Below are 19636 nucleotides of genomic sequence, written 5' to 3'. Positions count from 1 at the left end.
AACAGAAATAAGGTCACTGCAAAACCACCCGCTCCCCTCACCCCAAGGCTTTGTTCATAACTCAAGATGTGTCCCACGTCGGGCATTTCTGTCAGATAAACTGGTTCCTCCATCCAGTGAGCAGCCACTTTCTAAGCTGTGGTGGCTCTGGGATACTGGGGGAGCTGCCATCTTGGGACTCTTCAGGACTCCACGGTTACCTTTTCAAGTGGCTCCCTCACATTAAACTAACTGTTGGTCACTGTGCAAGCGTGGGCCCCACCCAGTGGGGAGGCTTGGGTGCAGACAGGGCAGAACCGCAGAACCCCTGGGGCTGGAGATGATCCCCATAGAGCTGAATCCCCTTTATTTATTTACCCAAGTCCCACAGTACAAATCCCTGGCCTGCCACCCCCCAAATCGAGCGAGCTCTTGATTCTTGCTCCCCTGATCACGATGTTGTTCTCTGCATGATTAGCTGCTGGTTCTCCAGACACTGTTTCAGCTTGTCTTCTGTCAGTGTCAACCGCTGCTCCAGGATGGAGACTGTCTGCAAAATAAGTGATGATCACATTTAGGGACCAGGGGGCCACCAGGCTGCCTGGGGACCCCCTCAGCGAATCCACCTCTACTGGGGGGGCCTCTGTCTGGATGAGTCCTGTGAGAATCACTGCAGGAATATGCCACCTGGGGGGAAGGCCCAGGGTGCCCATAGCAGGTTACAACTCCCCATGTCTCTGAGCCCATTTTCCCTGAGATGGGAAGGACCACAGGAGTCCTGGAGATGGAGGGGACTCAGCATGGTGTCAACACTTGTCAGTTTGACCCCCGGTTTCCTGGCCTCTGCCTCACATCCCCACCCCCCGCATGTTGGTTGCCCTGTAGACCTGGCTATGTGGCCTGCAAATGCCCCCAGTCACTGGGGCTGCATGTGCTTTGTGGGCCTGGGTCAGTCTTGACAAGGCTGTGAAATCTGCCCACCCCCTCTGGCTTGGACAGTGTCGGCAGCAGGACAGTAGGGGGCAGGGAGCCTGTGTGACCCTCAGGAGGGGGCTGGCCCACCAGTCACAAGCCCAGCTCAGGCCTCACTCAGCCTGACACACATTACTGCTGTATCGGCACTGACTTCACTCATCGAGGGCTGAGTATATGCCAGGCCCACACTGGGTGCTGGGGGCATCCGCTGTGACAAGGCATGGTTCCTGTGCCATGCAGCCTACAGGCATCAGAAAGGGGTCAGTTAAGAAACAAAACTTTCTATTAATTTTACCCGTTTGTATGTGGACTTCCCCAAGAGGTTTGGCCACCTTCCCTGCAGCTCCATGAAGGCTCTGGGTCTTGGTTCAGTGGAAAGGAAACTTTCCTTTCATATATTTAATAAAACATTGAAACATTTGGGGAGGGAGTTTCCCCTCTAAGGCTGCTATAAATTCTTGCAGCATCCTGCACCATGTCGGTCACTCACAGAGACAGCTCTGCCTGGCAGCTGGCCCCTTCTAACTGAGCTGGCTGAGACTGCGAGGGTTCTGAACCCCGAGGCACAGGACAGAGCCTGAAAAGCTGCTGCCTGTGGAATATGAGATGTACCCCAAGAGGCACTGAAAGAGATGGTCATATTCTCCCTGTGCTGGCCAGCCAGCCATGGAGGGGGTCTGCATCTCGTAAAAGTGGTGGCGGAAACAGCCCTCGGCTGGCCTAGAGCAGCATTCCTGGAAGTTTCCACTGGCTGCTGTGAAACTCACATTGAGCCAAGCTCCAAACCCATTCTTCATCCAGACTTTTTCCGACGGCCCGGGACTCAAGGCCACGGTAGGGGAGCCAAGCCTGCTGCTTTCCTCTTCTTCCCCCACCCCCCTTTTTTTCTGACTTTTCCCAGGGAACAAATTTCCAAATGTAGAGGCAGAGGATCCTGGGCCAATATCAACACCAGGGGTGCCACACGTTTCATGAGGCCACCACTTAGTTACATGGTAGAAATAAAATTTTTGATATCATACATCTTGATCAGAAAATGTTGCCCATTTCATATCCAGCCCCCTGAATGGACAGTACCAGCTGAGCTGGGGTCCTCTTCTTTGGGAGCTGTGAGGAGCTGCTTCACAGGAGGTTGTGGACAAACAAGCTTACCGTACAGCCCACCACCTCTAAAACCTGCATCTTCTCTCCCTGCCACTCCCTGGTTTCTCTCGCCCAGCCAAGCTTCTGGAAGAGCTGTGTCATCTCTGTTCAGTCTCTGTCTGCCCTAGTCCCCGGCCCGAAGTCTACTCTGCCAAGATGCTGGGTAGCAGCCACCATGCAGGGTCAGTCTACTGGGCATTTCCGAGTCACACTGGCTCCCCCATCCTGTCCCCAGTGAGCCAGAAGGAAGGGTGCTTTTTGGATTTCTGTACACTAGGATACTGTCTGGCATTCTCTGCTTTACATAGTTTTCTTAATAATTCTATTTCAATAAACATGCAACCTCCTTTTCATGGAAAACAGTTATCCCTTGTGATAAAGTGAAACCTGGAAATTCTGGAATGCTGCCCTTAGCACATAAACAAGGCACCTTGCTGCCTGGACCACAGCGATGGGAAGTAGGCTCAGGGTCCCAGAACCCTGTCACCCTCGCCCGAGGGTCCTGGCTCTCACCTGTCAGCTGTGGGGAGCTGTGGAGCAAGGTCACAGGGGATCCAGAAGTTTCCTCTTCAAAATCACACCTGTCAGAGGGCCACCTGGGGACAAGTTTCTGAACCACCTTCCCCTGCTGTTACCAGCAATCACCAGGAAACTATGACCCTCCTCGTGGAAAATCACGGCCCGAGGAGCAGTTTGTAGTTGAACATATTCTTGGTCCCCCTAGACCAACTCAACCCGCAGCCTATTTTTGTAAACAAAGTCTGACCGTCACAGCCATTTGTTTACATGTCATCTATGGCTGCTTTCCTGGAGTGGTGGCAGCAGCAGAATCCACAAAGCCTAGAACATTTACTGATAAGAAAAAGTTGCCCTCGATGCTCATGTCCCTCACTCAGACCCTCACTGAGAAGTGCCCGTGCTAGGCTCAGGGTGATGAAGGGGCAGACAGGCTTGGCTGGGCCCGCAGGGTGTGCACTGGCTTGCGGAGGCAAGTGCTAAGGAATAGCACTGACCTGCGCTGTGGGAAGAACAGTGCGTTGGCCTGGTCACAGCCAGAGGAAGTAGCCCCAGAAGTGAGGAAGAACAAAGGCCCAGAAGGAGTGCACCAGGCAAGAGGTAGGAAGGGTTATCTGTGGAAAGGCTGTACAACAGAGAAGGCAAGATGTAGGCAGGAGAGAGAGGGGACAATGTGTGGCTTGGACTAGAGAGAGGGCTAGGGAGAAAAGTAGCCAAAACTGGGCCTCCCCGGTTGCGCAGGGGGTTGAGTGCAGTGCTGTGAAGCTGTCTGCAGCCTCTGCAGCGCCGGTTTGATTCCCAGCTAGCCAGGGAGATACCCACATGGTGTGGGTTTCTCCACTGGCCTCCCTTCTTCCCTCATCCCTCCTTGGTCTCCTAGGCCCAAGGCATACACTGCCTCGCCCACTGCTCCCCTCAGCAGTGTCTTCTGTCTGTCTGCCTGTTCTGCTCCCCACTGTGTCTCTGGTGAATCCTCTCACCCTCCCACACCTCTGGCCTGTACTTCCAGTTCTTGTATAAATAAAAATAAATCTTAAAAAAAAAAAAAAAAAAAAGAGTAGCCAAAACCAGAGATCCAGAGGTAGGAAGCACTACCACCTGGTGGTGAGTGAGATGGGGGACAAGAGAGAGGAGGAGCCTTTCCCAGAGACCAAGCACACAGGACAAGGGTAGCCCTGAAGAAGAGGCAGAGGGTGGGCCCAGGCGGGACAGATGGAAGGTCCTGCGAAGGCTGAGAGGATCAGGCAGGCATGGATGGTCAGGGAAGAAGTCTGGGCCAGCAGTGGGCTACTGTGCATCTCTGAGCTCATCCTCAGTGCTGGGGGCCTAGGAGACCAAGGAGGGATGAGGGAAGAAGGGAGGCCAGTGGAGGCCTCCAGACAGTGGAGAAACGCTGGGCAGGTGAGTTGAGGGCTGAACCAGGGATCAGGACATCAGTAAGGCTGCTGAAACCCATAGGAAAGCTGCCTGTCCCTCAGTGAGTGACAAGGGAAGGAAGGCCCAACCTGGAAGACCCTCCCAAGGGCGGGTGGTGCTGGAGGCTTTCGGGACCAAAACCAAGAGCACAGACCAGCTAGGGCCAGGAGGTGGGGTTTGCAGCATGGCTTAGCCACTTGAGCTCTTGGAAGAAAACCCTCCTACAGCAGCTGAACAAGGGCATCGAATCTGAACCCTCAATTTCCTGCATTAGGGGACAAAAGACATTGTCTTTTGGGGCAACAGTAAAAAAGTAACAGGGTGAGCGCGCTCCTCTCTCACAGTTCAAGATGTGTAAGACGTTTTATGTAACACCCTGAAGGGCCTTCTGAGTGTGGTATAAAAATAACTGATTTTAAAGTGACAGGCTTTTATTTTTAGTCTCCCAAGAACTTTACTGGTGCCCAAAGAAGTTGCACCAAAATGCCAGTCCTCAGTGACATGTCTGGCACCCAGGGCCCCCAACTCCAAGTGGGAGAGGTCACAACTCAGGGGACATTTTGACAGACACCAGGCTCTACACCTCACTGCCTGTGACACCTCTTTCTCTACTAGCCTCGAGTTATCAGGTGTCAACTGAAGCTGAGCCTAACACCCATACTGTCCCCCAGTGGCCCACTCCTGGGACTGAGCCTGAAGAGCGGGTGTGTATCTCTGTTGGCCTCCGAGGTGGGCAAGGGGAGAGCCTCCACTTGTGATGTGTGTGACTGGGACTCAGGTCACCTGTGGTGCTGTGAGAGGCCAAGGTGGATTTGCAAGGCCTCTGTCTGGTTCCACAGCCAGTGAGGGTCCAGGGCAGCATGGCCTGGGGGATTGAGACACTTCTATGGTTTCCGTATACAGGATGAGAGAGTCCAGCGCTCCCGAGAATGTATCCTCCCTCAGGAGTAGTAAAAAGCAGAACAAGGCAAGGCTTGACTTGCCCGCTGAGGGGCAGGGAGGGCCCCCTGCCTCCTGTAGAGGAGCAGGCCTCTTCTGTCCACATTTTCTCCCCTCCAGTAATGTCATGGTGTTCTCCCTGGGTTTTGCAGGACTTTCCTTCGTCCTTCCTCTCTACTTTGGCCACTTATTTCCCAGGCCTCCACTGTCTCACCTCATGATTTCCCTCTCCTTTCAGCCCTGCCCATCTTTCTTTTTCCCAGTCTGAGTTCCTCTTAAGGTGGGCATGCGCTACATTTTTTCTGAGCTCTTTTCCCCCAGTTCTCATTTCTGCTTCCTTTTCAGGCCTCCTCTTTTCCCCTTTCCACTTAGTCTTCCCTTAACAAGGCAAGGAGAGGAGGAACAGGATGTATCAGCCTGGCCCACAGGGACTAAGCTTCAGGTGGTCTGGGCCCCTGACAGGGCTCACCTGCCCTCAGGCTGATGCTAGTGTAGGTAAACCTGGAAAGGAAAGTTCCATCTCTGACAGGGGGTTCAGAGGGCTTTCATGAGGAGATAATATAAAATATGCCAAAGGGGGAAAAAAAAACCAAAAAGATACACCAAAGGAAGTACATTCCAAGCACAAGGAACAGCGGGCACAAAGGCCCTGAGGCAGAGGAGAACATGAGTTCTTGGAACTATCAAAAAACAGAGTTTGTTCTTGGAACTGTCAAAAGGCCAGCGTGGTTGGGGTGACTTGGGGTGATTAAGCCAAAAAAAAAAAAAAAAGAGTGTGGTGGCCACAAGAAAGGTGAAGGAGGAGCCCCAGGGACTTAGCCAAAAAGGGTCAGAAACAGGAAACCTCCACTCCCTGGCACTGCCTCAGCAGGCTCAGAGGTCTGAGCAGGTAGAGCCGGAGAATGGTGCTCCTGGGTGGTCAGTTTTTAGAATGCTGGTTCCAGAATGAGCTCTAGGAGAAGAGGCTCAGCTGGGAACTGGCACCTCAGAATATAGACCAGTGGCACATTCTCTGAGCAAGATCCCTTCCAGCAGCTGGTCCTCCTCCCAGAGCCCCTGTCCTTTGCTGAAGGCATCTCTCAGGTCCCACAAGTGCAAATGTAGCTGGAAAACTGGAGCTATAACTTCTATAAAGCCCCAAGGGACCACGGGACACCCACAGGCCCACCTGACCCCATCATCCAGTCACATACCCTTGTGAAGTGCCCGCCACAGCAGCAAACTCTGGCTCTTAGGGGCATAGCACCAGCCCTGTCTGAGCTGGCTCTGGGCAAAGCTGTTCCACCTCAACTTAGAGTGAACATTTCAGAGGAAGGGCAAAGAACAAGGCGGTCAGCCCACTGTTGTGTCTGCAATTCTCAGTCCTTTGGCTAGTCCTCTACAAAGTTTTCTGCATGTGCTGGTCTCACTCTATGCTTCCCCACTGCAATGCCTGCCCCAAATCCCATCCCACTCTGGGGCAGACCCTACTCCCCAAGGCACTTCTCCATGTCCGCTTCCTGTTCCAAGCGGAACCCTAGATGATGCATGGGGCTCCTCTGAGGTGAACAGTCTTGGCTTCTAGGACAGTTTCTCTTCTAGGAACATGGAAGCCAGGTGACATGGAGGTGAGCAGGGTGGCAGTACCAGAGACAGACTGACAATGGAGACATAGCTGACATCCAGTCACACCCCCTTCCCTTAAGCAGTCTGCCTGGACTAGGGGCACAAAATGGCCTGGGAGGTAGTCTGGGGGGGGGGGGAAGCAAGGAGACTAGGGCATTGGTGTCTAAATAGGCAAGAAGTGGGGCAATAAGACTGAAAAAAGGGGTGGGATGTCTGACAAGCAGGAATCTGCCAGAGGGGCGGCCTGGTGAAATTCAGATGAGAGGAGGGAAGTGGCAGACTAGGTGAAGACCAGGAGAGGGCAGTGGGGATGGTAAGCACAACCAGGCAGAGGGCTGGCGAGCCAGTGAGTAGGGGCAGGGACTGCAGGAAGGGCTGGAGGTGGGGAGATGAATAACACAGGCAGACTGTAATGTCCCAGACCCATGTGGCTGCGGTGACGGGCTGGCCAGGCCTGTGATGTCAGGGGTCTGCCAGAGGAGTCCCCTCTCCAGGTCTCAGGCACTTCCCTCCCAGTGACTGAACCTCTCAATCCCCATCCTTACGCCTTGGCTTCCTGGTCCCTCCCAGGTCACCCTTGACCCCCAGCCCTTCACACCGCGTCGACAGAGTCCCTTGCTTGGTCAAGAGCTCGGGAATAAAGGGCAGACTCCTCGACAGGGCATTCACGTGCCTCTCTAGTGCTGCCTGTCACTGCTGCTCTCCCTGCCAAACCCAACCTACCTGGAGCTCTAACCCGTCATCCTCCCCAAAGACGTCCTCCTTCCCCCAGCCCCAGGACTCAGGTGCCGGTCTCCTCCTGACCCAGTGGGTCATGACTTATTACAGGTGGCTGGTGGAGGCGGGGATCCTTGGAAAATGTGGTCAGAGTGACTCCTGGTCCCACCTTCATACTGCATGGTCAACGTATAGACTCCAGAATTGCCTGGCCTGGGTTCTAACCTAAATTCAACCGCTAACTTGCTGAGTGGCCTTGGGCAAGTTATCTGACTCAGGGCTGGAGAGCCCTTCCCTGCACAATGCATTGCTTGTGGGCTACGCTGTACTGTATATTAATGTGGTACTTGCTCAGTGCCAGGCTGGGCTCAGGCTACACTGTGGGCAACATGGCTCCCCAAGTTTTTGCCTTCACAGGGGCCAGGCTTGAGCTCTGGGCTGCTGGGAAATCCTGAGCACAAATGGAGCTTGATAAGGCCCTGAAGAAGGCGGCCCGTGGTCAGGCCTGGGAGGGTCTGAGCCATCAGGCCATGTGATGGTCTGGCTGCTTTGTAAAGTTCTCCTGTGATGGAAACGTTCCCTTTAATCATTTCCAGGCTTGTGGTTGATTTGGGCTCCTCCAGTCAGTCTCCCCAGAAGGGCTAGGGTGCTCCAGTCCTCTCCCCACACAGGAGCCAGATTACTGAGGGTAGATGCCCTGAGCACCAGGGAGCCCTCAGCCACTCCTGGGGGCATTTGTGCCAGGCTGTGGGAAACGTTCCAGCCTGGCCACTGGCTCAATGCCCCTGTCTTGACTATACTGTACAGAATATCTAACTTTCCTATGGTTTAATTGCACTGATGGAAAAATATGGAATTAATCTACCCCTACAGCATGGTTTTGACTTCACTTGTATTCTAAAGATCTAAAACAGATGCAATAAAAGGGGAATCTCTTTGCTGTGGGGTCTTGTGAGCTATCAAAACAAAGCGGGGCTGCTGGGCCCAGAGCCTGCCCAGTTCTGCCTTGTCTCCTGCCATTTCAGCTCTGTCTGTTGGTGTATGTGTGGTGGGTGTGTACATGTGTGTGCATCCATGTGTGCCCACAGGCAGCGCTGTCTTGCTGATGGAGCCCTGGTTGATCTGTTGCCACATATCAAGAGTTACTTGGGGTCTGAGGGGTCAGCCCAGCCCCTGAGACAGGGAGGCTGGTTCTTCCCACCACCCCAAGGCTCTGTCACTCAGCTTCAGGCTGTCCAGTGTCTAATGGCACAGGGGCCATCAAGTGGCCTCCTGACATCCACCAGTCTGCAAGTCAGCACCACATGGCAGCGTCTGTCTATTCTTGCTCACTAACATCTCCCTGCTCCCAGCATGTAATAGGTACACATTGAATGCTCGAGGGACAAACAGCCCTGAGTGCCACGGGGACTCTGAGACTAAAGGTCCTGCACCAGTCAGTCTAAGTCCCTAAGGCTAAGGGCAGCATTACTCTGGGGATAAGACTGCTTGGCTGGTGAGGAACATTCTAGCCAGCTTGGGCCTTGGACCTGGTGGACTTGAGGAGGTGGTGGGCGAGGAAGAGACGAGCCGGCAGGTGGAAGGCACCCATCCCCCACCAACTAGCTTTGGGAGGGAGGAAGCCTCTAGGCCTCACACAGGCCTTGAACAGGAAATGGGGGTGCACAAAGCAGGCAGCAATCCAGGAAGCATCCAGTTTCCTCCCCTTCCCACCTCAGGCCTGATTTGATGAAGACTAAAAGCTTCGAGGCCTGGACTTCAGAGGGGAAGGAATGGAGGTTCCCTCTCATGCTGATGTCTAACAAGCTAACTTGTCCAGGATCACATACAGTGGGTGCACCACAACACGAGTTTCCAAAGAAATTCCTCCCACTATCTCTGGGCTCAGCACTGTCTTTTGGACACCCCCTTCACCCCACAGCTAACAGCACAAAATGAGCTTTTGTCCCTTGAGCCCACAGGTCCATGTTTCTGTTTTGCATTATCTCAGGAATATAGGATTTCTCTGACGTCTCTGCATCTCTCAGCTTCTGCCTCTACGGAGGATTAGCTCCCTTTAGAGTACACAACATACTATTATCCACTGGTGGATTAGCTGCTGGATTAGGGAATCTTGGCTAATTTACCTTCCTCACGGCTTCATAACAATTTCCTTTAAATAAACAGCCTTTCCATGTTATTGCTTACCCCTCAGGAGAAGTTGCAAAAAGTGGGTCCATTTACCACTGTCCCTAAAATTGGGTGCTGGGACCCACGGAGTGCTGCCCACATCAGGAGGGAAGACCTAAGCTGCACGCCCTGCTGACGCTGGCCTGGGATCAAGCTCATCTCTTTGCCAGCCTTGGGCAGGCCACCAGGTGTTGACGGGGACAGGCCCCAAGGTGCAGCATGTCAGTCACTGCTTGGGGTAGGTTCTGCCATATGACTCCAGGGTGAGTCCAAAAAGGGCAGCCCATGGGGCCTTAGCTAATGTCAGCATCCAATTTCTTTCTTTCTTTTTTTCTTCAAAGATTTATTTACTTATGCATACAAGAACTAGGGTACAGGCCAGGGGTACGGGGGTGAGAGGATTCACCAGAGACAGAGTGGGGGACAGAACAAGCAGATTGACTGAAACACACTGCTGAGGGGAACAGCGGGAGAGACAGGAGAGGTTCTGTTGCGCCATGTGGGTCACCTCCCTAGCTGGGGATCGAACTTGTGCTGCAGTGGCTGCAGATTGCTTCAAAGAGCTGAAACTTAACCCCTTGACCACCAGGGAGGCCCCAGCATCCCATTTCTTCACAGGCTAACTTCCAACAATCCGCACTGAAGTATTAACTTACCAAGACCTGATAAAACATAAGTATCCCAAGCCAGAGAGACTGCTCGGGAACTTGTTGGGAATCTAGGAAACTTCCAGACAGCTTGGCAAGTCATGCTATGGCCCCAGGCCTCAGGCATGAACAAAGGCTCACAGGCTGTGCCCTGCTGAGTATGGCTGAGTGGTGATTGAAAACCTGGCCTGTCACTGTGGCCAGTTTTCTAGAGCCACCGGTTATACCAGAACAGAAAGGGAGTGTGGGGGGAGTGCACAGAACTGGCCCTCCAAATGCCATGCCCTGCTGAATTCAAACCTTTCTGCGTATTTTCCTTCACTCAGCCATGGCTACTGAAGACATGGTGAGAGTTTGTGCCAACAGTTTAGATCTAGACATAGGGTCCCTACAGAGTGGCAGGCTTGGCTCTCCATGACCCTGTCCCAGTGGTCCTTTATTCAGGAGTATGCCAAGAGGCCATACTGTCTCCTGGGCAGTCACTTGAGCTGCCTGTCATAACCAGAATAATCCTAGACTCTTTCTTGTGGCCTATGCTTGACCCTTGCTTGGAGGGCCCTTGGACGCCCAGAGGAGCAAGAGCAAATGATCCAGAGTCCCCTTCTTCCCTGCTCTCAGAATAAGCCCAGAACAAGATGTTTCTACAAGGATCTTGCCACCCCTCCCCCATCTCCAGGCCTGCTGGGGCCTAACAGAAGAACTCTCATATGACTATGAATGTCCCTAGGCCCCAGAGCCATCTGGGTGAGTGGGTTCTCAATCTGAAGCTTCTTTGGGGAGGAACTGATTTGGCCACAACTGCCAATGGGGTAGAAGACAGAGCTGCCATCGGTACCCAATGCAATGACAAATGTGAGCTCACCTGTCTTTGAGTGCTGCCTGCAAGACTGGCCCTGACTTGGTATGGGAAAAACAGCCTCCTCCATGCCTCTGCATTTGCAAATTGAGAGGAACGGAGGGGTAAAATGCCAAGAACAACAACAGGGCTGGGAAGGATCAGGGCCCAATCACCCCTGCAAGCAGCCAGAGTCAGACCCCAAGTGTGTCTCTGGCAGAGACCAGAGTGTCTGCAGTCCCTTGTCCCCAGGAAGCAGCCTCTTAACAGAGGGAAAACAAGTCTCTTGTCTCTAAACCCCAAGTGGTGGGAGCTCAGGATGTTCTGAACTCAACTGTGGCCGAAGGGCATTCCATAAATGGACGTCCATAAAGAGGAGAACTGCTTAACCCACACGGGACTGTGCAGGCCAGGTGAGAGAGATGGCTATGCTGACGGGAGGAGAAGATGCTTGTGTGGAAGCCAACCATAGCCACCCCTGTGGCACAGCCTGTGTGTGTGTGAGTGATGGCCAGAGGACGGCCTGCACCCTACAAACAGGGGTGGGGGTGGGGGTGGGGGTGGATGACTTTCCCTCTGCACCTTTCCACTTGAGTCTGGGTACACTTGAGAGGGTTAGGGGTAGCCTGGAGGAAATGGGGTAACTGCTTTAAAAGCTGGGGTCTGTTTCCACAAACTATAGCTAGTATGCTCCGGAAAGGGGGGTACCAAGAGCCCCTGAGAGTGGTCAGACAGCTTGGCCCATATCACGGCAGGCCAGCGCTCCCATCTTTCCCACCACTGTGGAGCCAGAAGCTTCACCTAAGCAGCCCATCAAATAAAGAACTGCCAGAACTATATGCAGGGTCAGGGAGGTCAGGGTGTCTGGAGGCCGGGGCCATTCTCTCCAACTCCCCAAAGTATGCAAGCTAAAACTCTTGGCCTTGATGGATTAGGTTAGCTGAGTTCCAACACCTAGACAGTGACAAACTTAAAGCCAGAGACCCAAGCCAGCAGGGCTGGGTGAGAATGGGTGGGCCTGTCCCTGCCTACTTCCCCCTGAGAGCATGTTCCCATCCTGGGGCCCAGCAGCCCCCATGAGTCACAGGAACCTGAATGTGACATCACAGCATTGCTGTGGCCAGCCTCAAGCACGGGCGCCATAAAAAAACACTGCAGGGATTTCATGGCTCGGTATTTTTAAAAAGCAGCAAGATGTGAAACTGGAGTCAAAAATAACTTTGCTGTGGGCTAGAGGCAAAACCACTAAGCCGCTTGTAGGGCCCGGGCCCCTCACTGCAACCTTCTGGGCACTAGCCACAACTTGGGGCTCCCACCCTTCACCCTTGAGGAAGATCAAGGGCTTCTGCAACTAGACACTACCTGAACCTCTGTCACTCAGGTATCCATGAAGGAAGGTACTGAGAGGGCAAGTAGTCAGTGAAGAAAGCCAATGAGAGCACATGCAGGAATAAAGCTAGCTGTGCAAAAGCCTCTCTCCGCTCCCTCATCTCCCAGCATCTATGAAAAGGATCCCTAACAGACTTACTTGATGGCACCCACCCCCAAGGATTTGAGGGGGAAAGAACACCCGGATGAGGGCCTCTGTCGAGACACCCTCTGAGTGCCATCACTAGGCAGGCAGGCCTGGTGGCTGGAGTCCACCTAGAGTCCTCCCTCTAGCTGTGGGGACAGGGGGGCATTACCTCCCGGACCCTACTCCTTCTTGGGACCTGGAGAAAACCCTTTTTTTCTCTCCCTCCCTTTCTTCTGGTTAGCCAGACCATTAGTTTTCCTGGCAGTTCAAAAATACTCCTGGGGCCCAAGTCCAGCAGTTAGAGAGGACTGTGGAATGTCCACTCCTGCCCCTATGTCGCCAGGTCATCCTGGTGCAAATTTCCCACGCTACACCTTGAGAACATCAACTCAGTGTGGTGCTCCCCAAAATCGCCAGCACCAGCCTAGCACAGCCAGGTGACCAAGAGCTTTGCAGGCTTGACTGTCTCCACATTACAAGAGACTCTAGGGAATAACAGCATCTGCCCAAGGTCACCCAGGGAATGAATGGTGGAGCTGACCCTCAGAACCAGGCTGATGGGCAAGTGGCTTACTGGGCTGAGCTGAGCAGCCCTAAAATCCAAAGAAGGACCCTACAGCTGCTCAGAACATGGTGTACAGCTGAGATCAGGGTCCAAGGAGCTCAGTGGAGGAACCACAGAGCATAGTGGGGGGTCTCTCCCACACTAAGAAGGGCCAGGGCAAGGAGGTGTGTTCTTTGGCAGGTAATCTCATGAACTAGCCTGCTGGGCATTGTGATCACAAAGCCCTGAGCAAGAGCTTTTGGCTTTAACTTTCAGAAGGGTCAAGTTTGGTTTGCAGAAGAACTTCTCAATGAAGTCATCCCTAACAACACCAAAACTGTTTATTAAGGGAAGTTGGGCAACCTCTGACCACGCAGCTGATCCTCTGGCATCCTGGAGAAGCCCCAGTTTTATGGACCCCAGGGCTGGTCCAGGCACAAGTCATGGGTGCCATCCCAGGAGTCTCTCTATGCCTGGCATGGGGCTAGCTGCTGGGCACCAGAGGGGAAGACATGAGGTCACCAAGGAAAGCCCCTGGAAAGCTGTAGTCTCAGATTAACATCAGGAGGAGGACATGATAATGAGGCCGTGATCCCAACATTCTGCAGACTTTCCCTCTAAACAATGTCACAGGGAGACCTGACAGGCTAGGACAGTCGCAAGAGTGCTCAGCTCCAGTCAGGTGAAAGGACACATACTTTGCAAGGTCACCCCAAAGTCTATTTACTGGTATAAATACACTTTTGAAAAATAATGCATGCAATTTTTAAGAAAAAGTATTTCTAAAAAATAAAATAACACAACCCTAATTTGAGAGTTAAAGATTGGATTTCAGATGCTAGACAAGCCCCACAGGCAGTGTGGTTTCTTGTGAAGTGGGTGCTATTATCAGCTCTGAGTTCCAGATTCAGAAACTGAGGTACACAGAAGTAGAGTGACTTGCCCAAGGTCACTGAACTTGGAGGTGGAACAAACCCAGACAGGCTTGCTAGGCTGCTTGACCTATAGGCATTTGCTTGGCACAGAGGAGGGACTAAAGAGGACCAAGACTGGGCCCTTGGTCCTCAGATCAGTGCCAAATGGGCCATACACGTCCAGAGAGGACAGGATTATTGGGCCACACCCTGCCTGGTGAGCAGGCGCTGAGGAGAGTCTCCCAGGGGTGGCAGGCTCTGTGGCGCCGTCAATAAACATCCCTGGTCACTGTCCTCTGCAGCCCCCATTGTTCCCTGGAAGGATGTTCTGTAGGACAGAGGACTGAAGGATCTAGAAGGCACAGTTTATCTGTCAGAAGTCACTTTGAAGCGACTTCTTTGTGGGGGAGAAAGGGGGAGAAAACCATGACTCAGACGACACTGAGGCGGGAGTCAGTGTTGGGTGGCTGAAAGACACCCCTGCCCTTCCTGAGCACGAAACATGTCAGGATGGTGAGACATGCTCGCTGAGGAGGCAGCGTTTGAGGCCAATACCCACAGACCAGGGAAGCTGAGCAGCCCACCTGGAAAGGATAGAGGCAGTTGCCTGGTTCAGGGGAGGCTTCAGAGAGGGGACTGCCCTCAGCCATCTGGTTCTACAAGGCGGGGGTGGGGAGCCTCCTTCACCAGTGGGGATTGCTCTGGCACACCAGAGTGGCTGTCTGCTAGAACCCTAGCCCCAGGAAAGGAGGTAGCCTGAGGGGAGCATGAAAATGGGCTTCATTCAACAGGGGCTTCAGCTGTGGTGCCCAATTTCCTTAGGACGTGACAAGCCCATTAGGAATATGCCTCACTTTGTCGCTGTCAGGAACATTCAGACATTGTCTGTTTGGCAGAGCAGGTGACCGGCTGATAGGCTTGGCATCTGGTTGGGGATGGAGTGTCACTTGGATTTGCAAAGGGACTGAACAGTGTGAGGTAGGACAAGGGTACAGAGACACCCAGACCCCACAGCCCAAGGCCACAGGCGAGTCTTCTCCTATTCTGTGATGCCAGTTTCTTTTAAAGTTACTATCATACTTCTAAGTGCTAACACATAACAAAACCTTCCATGTGTACCCCTAAAAACACAGTGGCAGGAAATGTTTTTAGTATTATACTCTTCTGGATCCAATGAAGCTATTTTTAACCATCTTCTCAGACTTAATTTCCAATTTTATCTCATAAAGTTCTAATTGATTCCACCTCCCCTGATCTCTCACTTGACGAGGCTGCGAAGAACATGAGACAGGCTCGGCAGCTCTGATGGGGACTGAAGTGGGGGGTTTTGTTTGTCTTTGCATGCCGCTCATTTCTCTTAGCACATGCCTTAGCTGGGGCTGATGGGCTTTCAAGCATGGCTATAGAGGTGCCCTGGAGTCCCACAATCCCCCAACCACCAACATCTGATCTTTCCCTTCAAAAGTGCTTCCTTCGATGGGTTCAACGCATGCAGCCCCATCTGGAATGCTGTGGCACACTGTGGGCCACATCACATAGGTGGAGCAGCTATTCTCACTAGTCTGGGGTCCAGAAGCAGGGAAAGGAGGCCTAGCCACTTCTGTCCTGTTTCATCAAACTCAAGGATCCTTTGTGTTGTCTTGCAGCCTCATTCTACCCATGAGTTAGCATAGGAGGGGAACTCTGAGCCAAGGAGAGAAGAGGCCTAAGGATCTTTAGTCCTGGCCTGGCCCAGCTACACCACCACCTACACAACCCATGCCAGCCATGCTGGGCTTTACTCCTTGCCTAGACGCACCCATGGCCCCCTCTGGACTGACAGGCAGGCTGCTTCCTGTCAGGACCACATCCCCCAGGGTGAGGTAACTCCTCTGCAGTGCTGGCAGCCACCTGTCAGGGCACTTTGCTCTTGCCAAAACTGCTGTGCTACGAGTATGTTATAAGCTGCCAGAAGTATGTTCCAAAGGGCCAGGCCCACGTCTGTCTCCTTGGTGAGGGTGGTCAGGGCCATGGCTAACTAACATTTAGTGAGCCTAGTTAGGGCTAGTCATGGGCTAAACACTCACCACAGATTCATTTCCTTTCATCCTTACCACGAACATGAGGGATGGAGCCCACAACCCCACACATCACAGATAAACGCAAAGGGCCAAAGGGATTTCCCCAAGGTTGCTCAGAGGCCAAAGAGTAGAGCAGCTCACACCAAAGCTAGGCTCTTGATGCCTTGACTCACTGTGCATAGCTCCCTGGCGTGGCCCTGGAGACTGGCATGTCGCTGGAGAGCCCACTCAAAGAAGAGTGGGCTGAGTGGACAATGTTTCTCTCAAAAGTCTGCTTGGCCAGCCCTGGGTGGGTTCACACTGGCAGGATTCTGCATTGATGATTCTGGGGTCCAGTGGCGTGCCAGGGCTCAGATGGCTCTGGTAGTCCAATTCCCAGGCAGGCACTGATATTTCATTAATTTGGGCTGGAAAGTAGGTCCATCATTTTTCATATTTTAAAAAATCCTGCACTTGCTAACAAACTTCGAAGTGTCTGAATGCCAGGCCAAGTTCAGACATGGGTAAACTCACACCTTGGCCTACCTGGGTGAGGACGTCTAGCTGGCCCACGATGTGCTCCAGTGTGCTGGTCAGCGTCTGGGGCATGCTGACGGGTTCCTGGGGCTGGCTCTGCACCGACTCCTGGCTCCTGCCCCTGCCAGATGGCATAGGGAGATCCACTTCTGGCTAAAGACAACAAAAGCAGAGAGACCCCCGGGGTCTTAATTCAGGGCTTGAGGAGACACTGGGAGAGTAGCCCCTCCGAAGGATTAAATGGAAAGCCACCAACAAACAGGAGAAAATGAATTCCAAATGTTGGTGGGAAACAGTGGTGTGGTAGTGTTCCCACATCCAGGCATGAAACCCCCTTCCAGGCCTACCTTTCTGAGCAGAGGTCCTGAGTGAGAAGTAGGATCAGAGCATCTGGCAGTGTAGGGGGGCAAGTACATCAGCAAATACTCTCAACGGACTCTTGAGGGACCTCTGGGGGCCACCTGTCAATGCTTCATATAGCCTGTACCCTCCATTAAGTCTCTTGCTCTCTTGGTCTTAGAGGTCACCTCTTTCTGGTTAGTTCAACACCAAGTCTCACCCCTAGCATGGCCAGGCTTCACTCATGCCTTCCCAAGGGCCCAGCAGTTGTCAGATAGAACTGGGAGCATCATTTCAACCTTGTCCTGGCACAGATCCCCTGGGAAATAGGAATTTCTATGTGAATGTCCTAACCACATGAGGTGGGAGCCAGAATCTACAGGACAGGTGTCTTGAGCTGCTTCAAACAGGACTCCAGGAATGTGAGGGGCACAGTACTTCTGCCTAAGATCTTCCAGTCCCCAAATGTGGAGGATATCCTCCACCAAAGCCAAGTTATTTCTAAGGGGTCTGATTCTAGTCCATCACATGTCCTCCAAAAGTCAGCCACTATTGAGAGCTTTGGTCTTACAGCTTACAATTCCTTTGTGGAATGGTTCCCAATGGGAATGAAGTGCTTGCTGAGGTTTCCCACACTTTGGTTTCCCCAAAGTCCCAGTAACCCATAAATGCAGCCACACTTGGGGCTTGGGGTTTTAAACCATGACCTCATTAATGGACATTCCAAACATTACTATGTCACTCACTGACTTCACCAGTCTTCCAGGGTACCTTGGCACTGTTAGTAGAAAATCAAGCCCCTTGACAAGGCATTCTCAGCAGCCAGTCTCCTTCCACTGTATCTTCCAGCCTCTACACTCTCATACCTAGCTCTGGAGGTCCACTCCATTGGCAGAAGGTCCACCCTTCTTTTCTCCTGCTTCAAGCATCCCACTCTCCACTCACTCTATGATGCCACTCTTAGAAGCTCCCTTGTGCTCTTGATACCTGGCCCTGTGATATCCCTGCCCTAATGTTTCCGTGGCCAGTGCATCCCCAGAGCTAAGACATGTGAATGGGAGGAATCAAAGCCAGCCTACCTACAGGGCCTGCTGCCCACCTGTGTCTGGGCTCCTCTCTGATCTGCTTGCATTCATCACTCCTTCCTCCTCTAGACCCAGGATATCACTAGGTTCAAAGCTTGCCAACTACCCAAGCACCATAGAGCCAAGGCTAGCCCACCTAGGACTGCCCAGCCCCTATGGCCATGCCCACTGGAGTACACCAACTATGACAGGCTTGCTTGGGATGCCTGCACACCTGCCCACTGCCTGGTCCTGGCAACACCGCACTGCCTGTGCAGCTATCATCAGTGGCCAGCTTGCATTCGAGTCTATCTCTTGGATAAATCTACAGTGTCTCTGGACATGCTCACTAGGTGGGCATCAGAGTCCTTGAAAAGACTCAACTCAGGAGAGGACTCCCAACCAGACAAGGAGGAATGAGGGGGCAGTTTGGCACATGGGCTGCATACTTTCTTTTAGTTCTAACTGCATAGATAACAAACTCGAGTGCAGGTCTATTTGAACTTGAAAAATGCAGGCCCTGGTGATTACAGGAAAACCTGAATGTGAAACACGAACCAGAGAGATGTTGTTGAAAACAGGAGCAGTGCCCTGTCTGTTTGTCCTTCATGGGCTTGCCTGCCATGTTGCTGGTGCCCTTTTGTAAGACCTGGCCCACCGGGGGTAGGGCTCTTTCAGCCCATGGGAATCAATGCACTTCAGATCTCAGTGCCCATCTGGAAATCCATCCCAAAAGGAAACATAACAGAATCCTCAACAAGTCACCAGCCTTGCAGTATTGCCGTCACCCCACCACAGTGGCCCCCAGACCTAGGCAGTTGTCACAGACACAGCAGAGAGCATCTAGGAAAAGTGGCAACCCAGGTAGACCCTGGCTGGCACAGTGCTCCACCACTGATGTGAGGCCCTGGACAAGAGGCTTAATTTTTTTGAGCCTCTATTTCTTCATCTATAAAATGGGGGAGATGACTGGGCTTACCCCTCAAAGGACTGAGCTGAGAGTGGTACTTCTCTAAAGACACCAGCAGACCTTTCTTGAGAAGTGTTTGTGTTCCTGTGCCGATTACTTCCAAAGTGCCACCTTCCAGACGTGCTTGCTCTTCCTCTGGATGCTCAGTCCCAACAGCTCCCTCAGGAAGTGCCACCAGAGGGAGGGTGAGAACAAGGGAGCCCTCTCTCCCGACAGCCATATTCATATGGAGTGGCCCATGGGAGCTGTCCAGTGCCCGGGAAGGAGGGAATGGAAATTGTGAGTGTCTCTGTAGAATGGCCTAGAAACCGGCAGTGCTGAGCCGAGCCTCTGGAAGTACAATGTTGGTTGCGGGGTGGAGATGGGGAGTGTGTTAGGGGTGAGGGTGGTGAGCATCTCTGACTTTAGCACTCCTCTCAGTCAAAGCTGAGGCCACTCCAAAGGAGTACTAAGGACAGCAGCCACAGAGCTGAGCCAGGCAGGCGGCCTTTAGAAGAAACAGCCACAGGAACCACCATGTTTGCCCACCTCCTACATGCTTTCAGGGCCGTCTCCATCTTGCAATGAAGGAAACTGTAGCTCAGAGAGGACATGACAGGCTGAAGGTTCCCAAGCCTCAGGTTTCATTCACAAGTCTAGGTCCTGTATTCCCTGGGCTATTCCTCTGGCCACACCACTTGGTCCCTGTCTTTCTTCACCATCCTACAGCCCTCCTCTGCCTTGCTCATTCTCAGCATATGTGTTATAGCACTTAACACAAAGCCAATCCATG

At 52.8% G+C, this 19636-nt stretch overlaps 1 protein-coding gene across 1 annotated transcript in view; it reads right to left on the bottom strand.

Annotated features, from left to right (window-relative positions):
- Nucleotides 1-430: 430 nt before the first annotated feature.
- Nucleotides 431-19636, bottom strand: part of POC1A (POC1 centriolar protein A) — a gene marked incomplete at both ends in the record, with an annotated part of 66404 nt that continues 47198 nt past the window's right edge. The window contains 2 exons of the mRNA XM_084247979.1: nucleotides 431-529; nucleotides 16501-16644. Of these exons, the coding sequence (XP_084104105.1) occupies nucleotides 431-529; nucleotides 16501-16644 (243 nt within the window). The remainder of the gene's footprint in view (nucleotides 530-16500; nucleotides 16645-19636) is intronic.

The sequence above is a fragment of the Talpa europaea genome, assembly GCF_964194135.1.
Source record: "Talpa europaea genome assembly, chromosome: 11".
Classification (NCBI taxonomy): Eukaryota; Metazoa; Chordata; class Mammalia; order Eulipotyphla; family Talpidae; genus Talpa; species Talpa europaea.
This window is presented reverse-complemented; position numbering and strand designations above follow the sequence as displayed.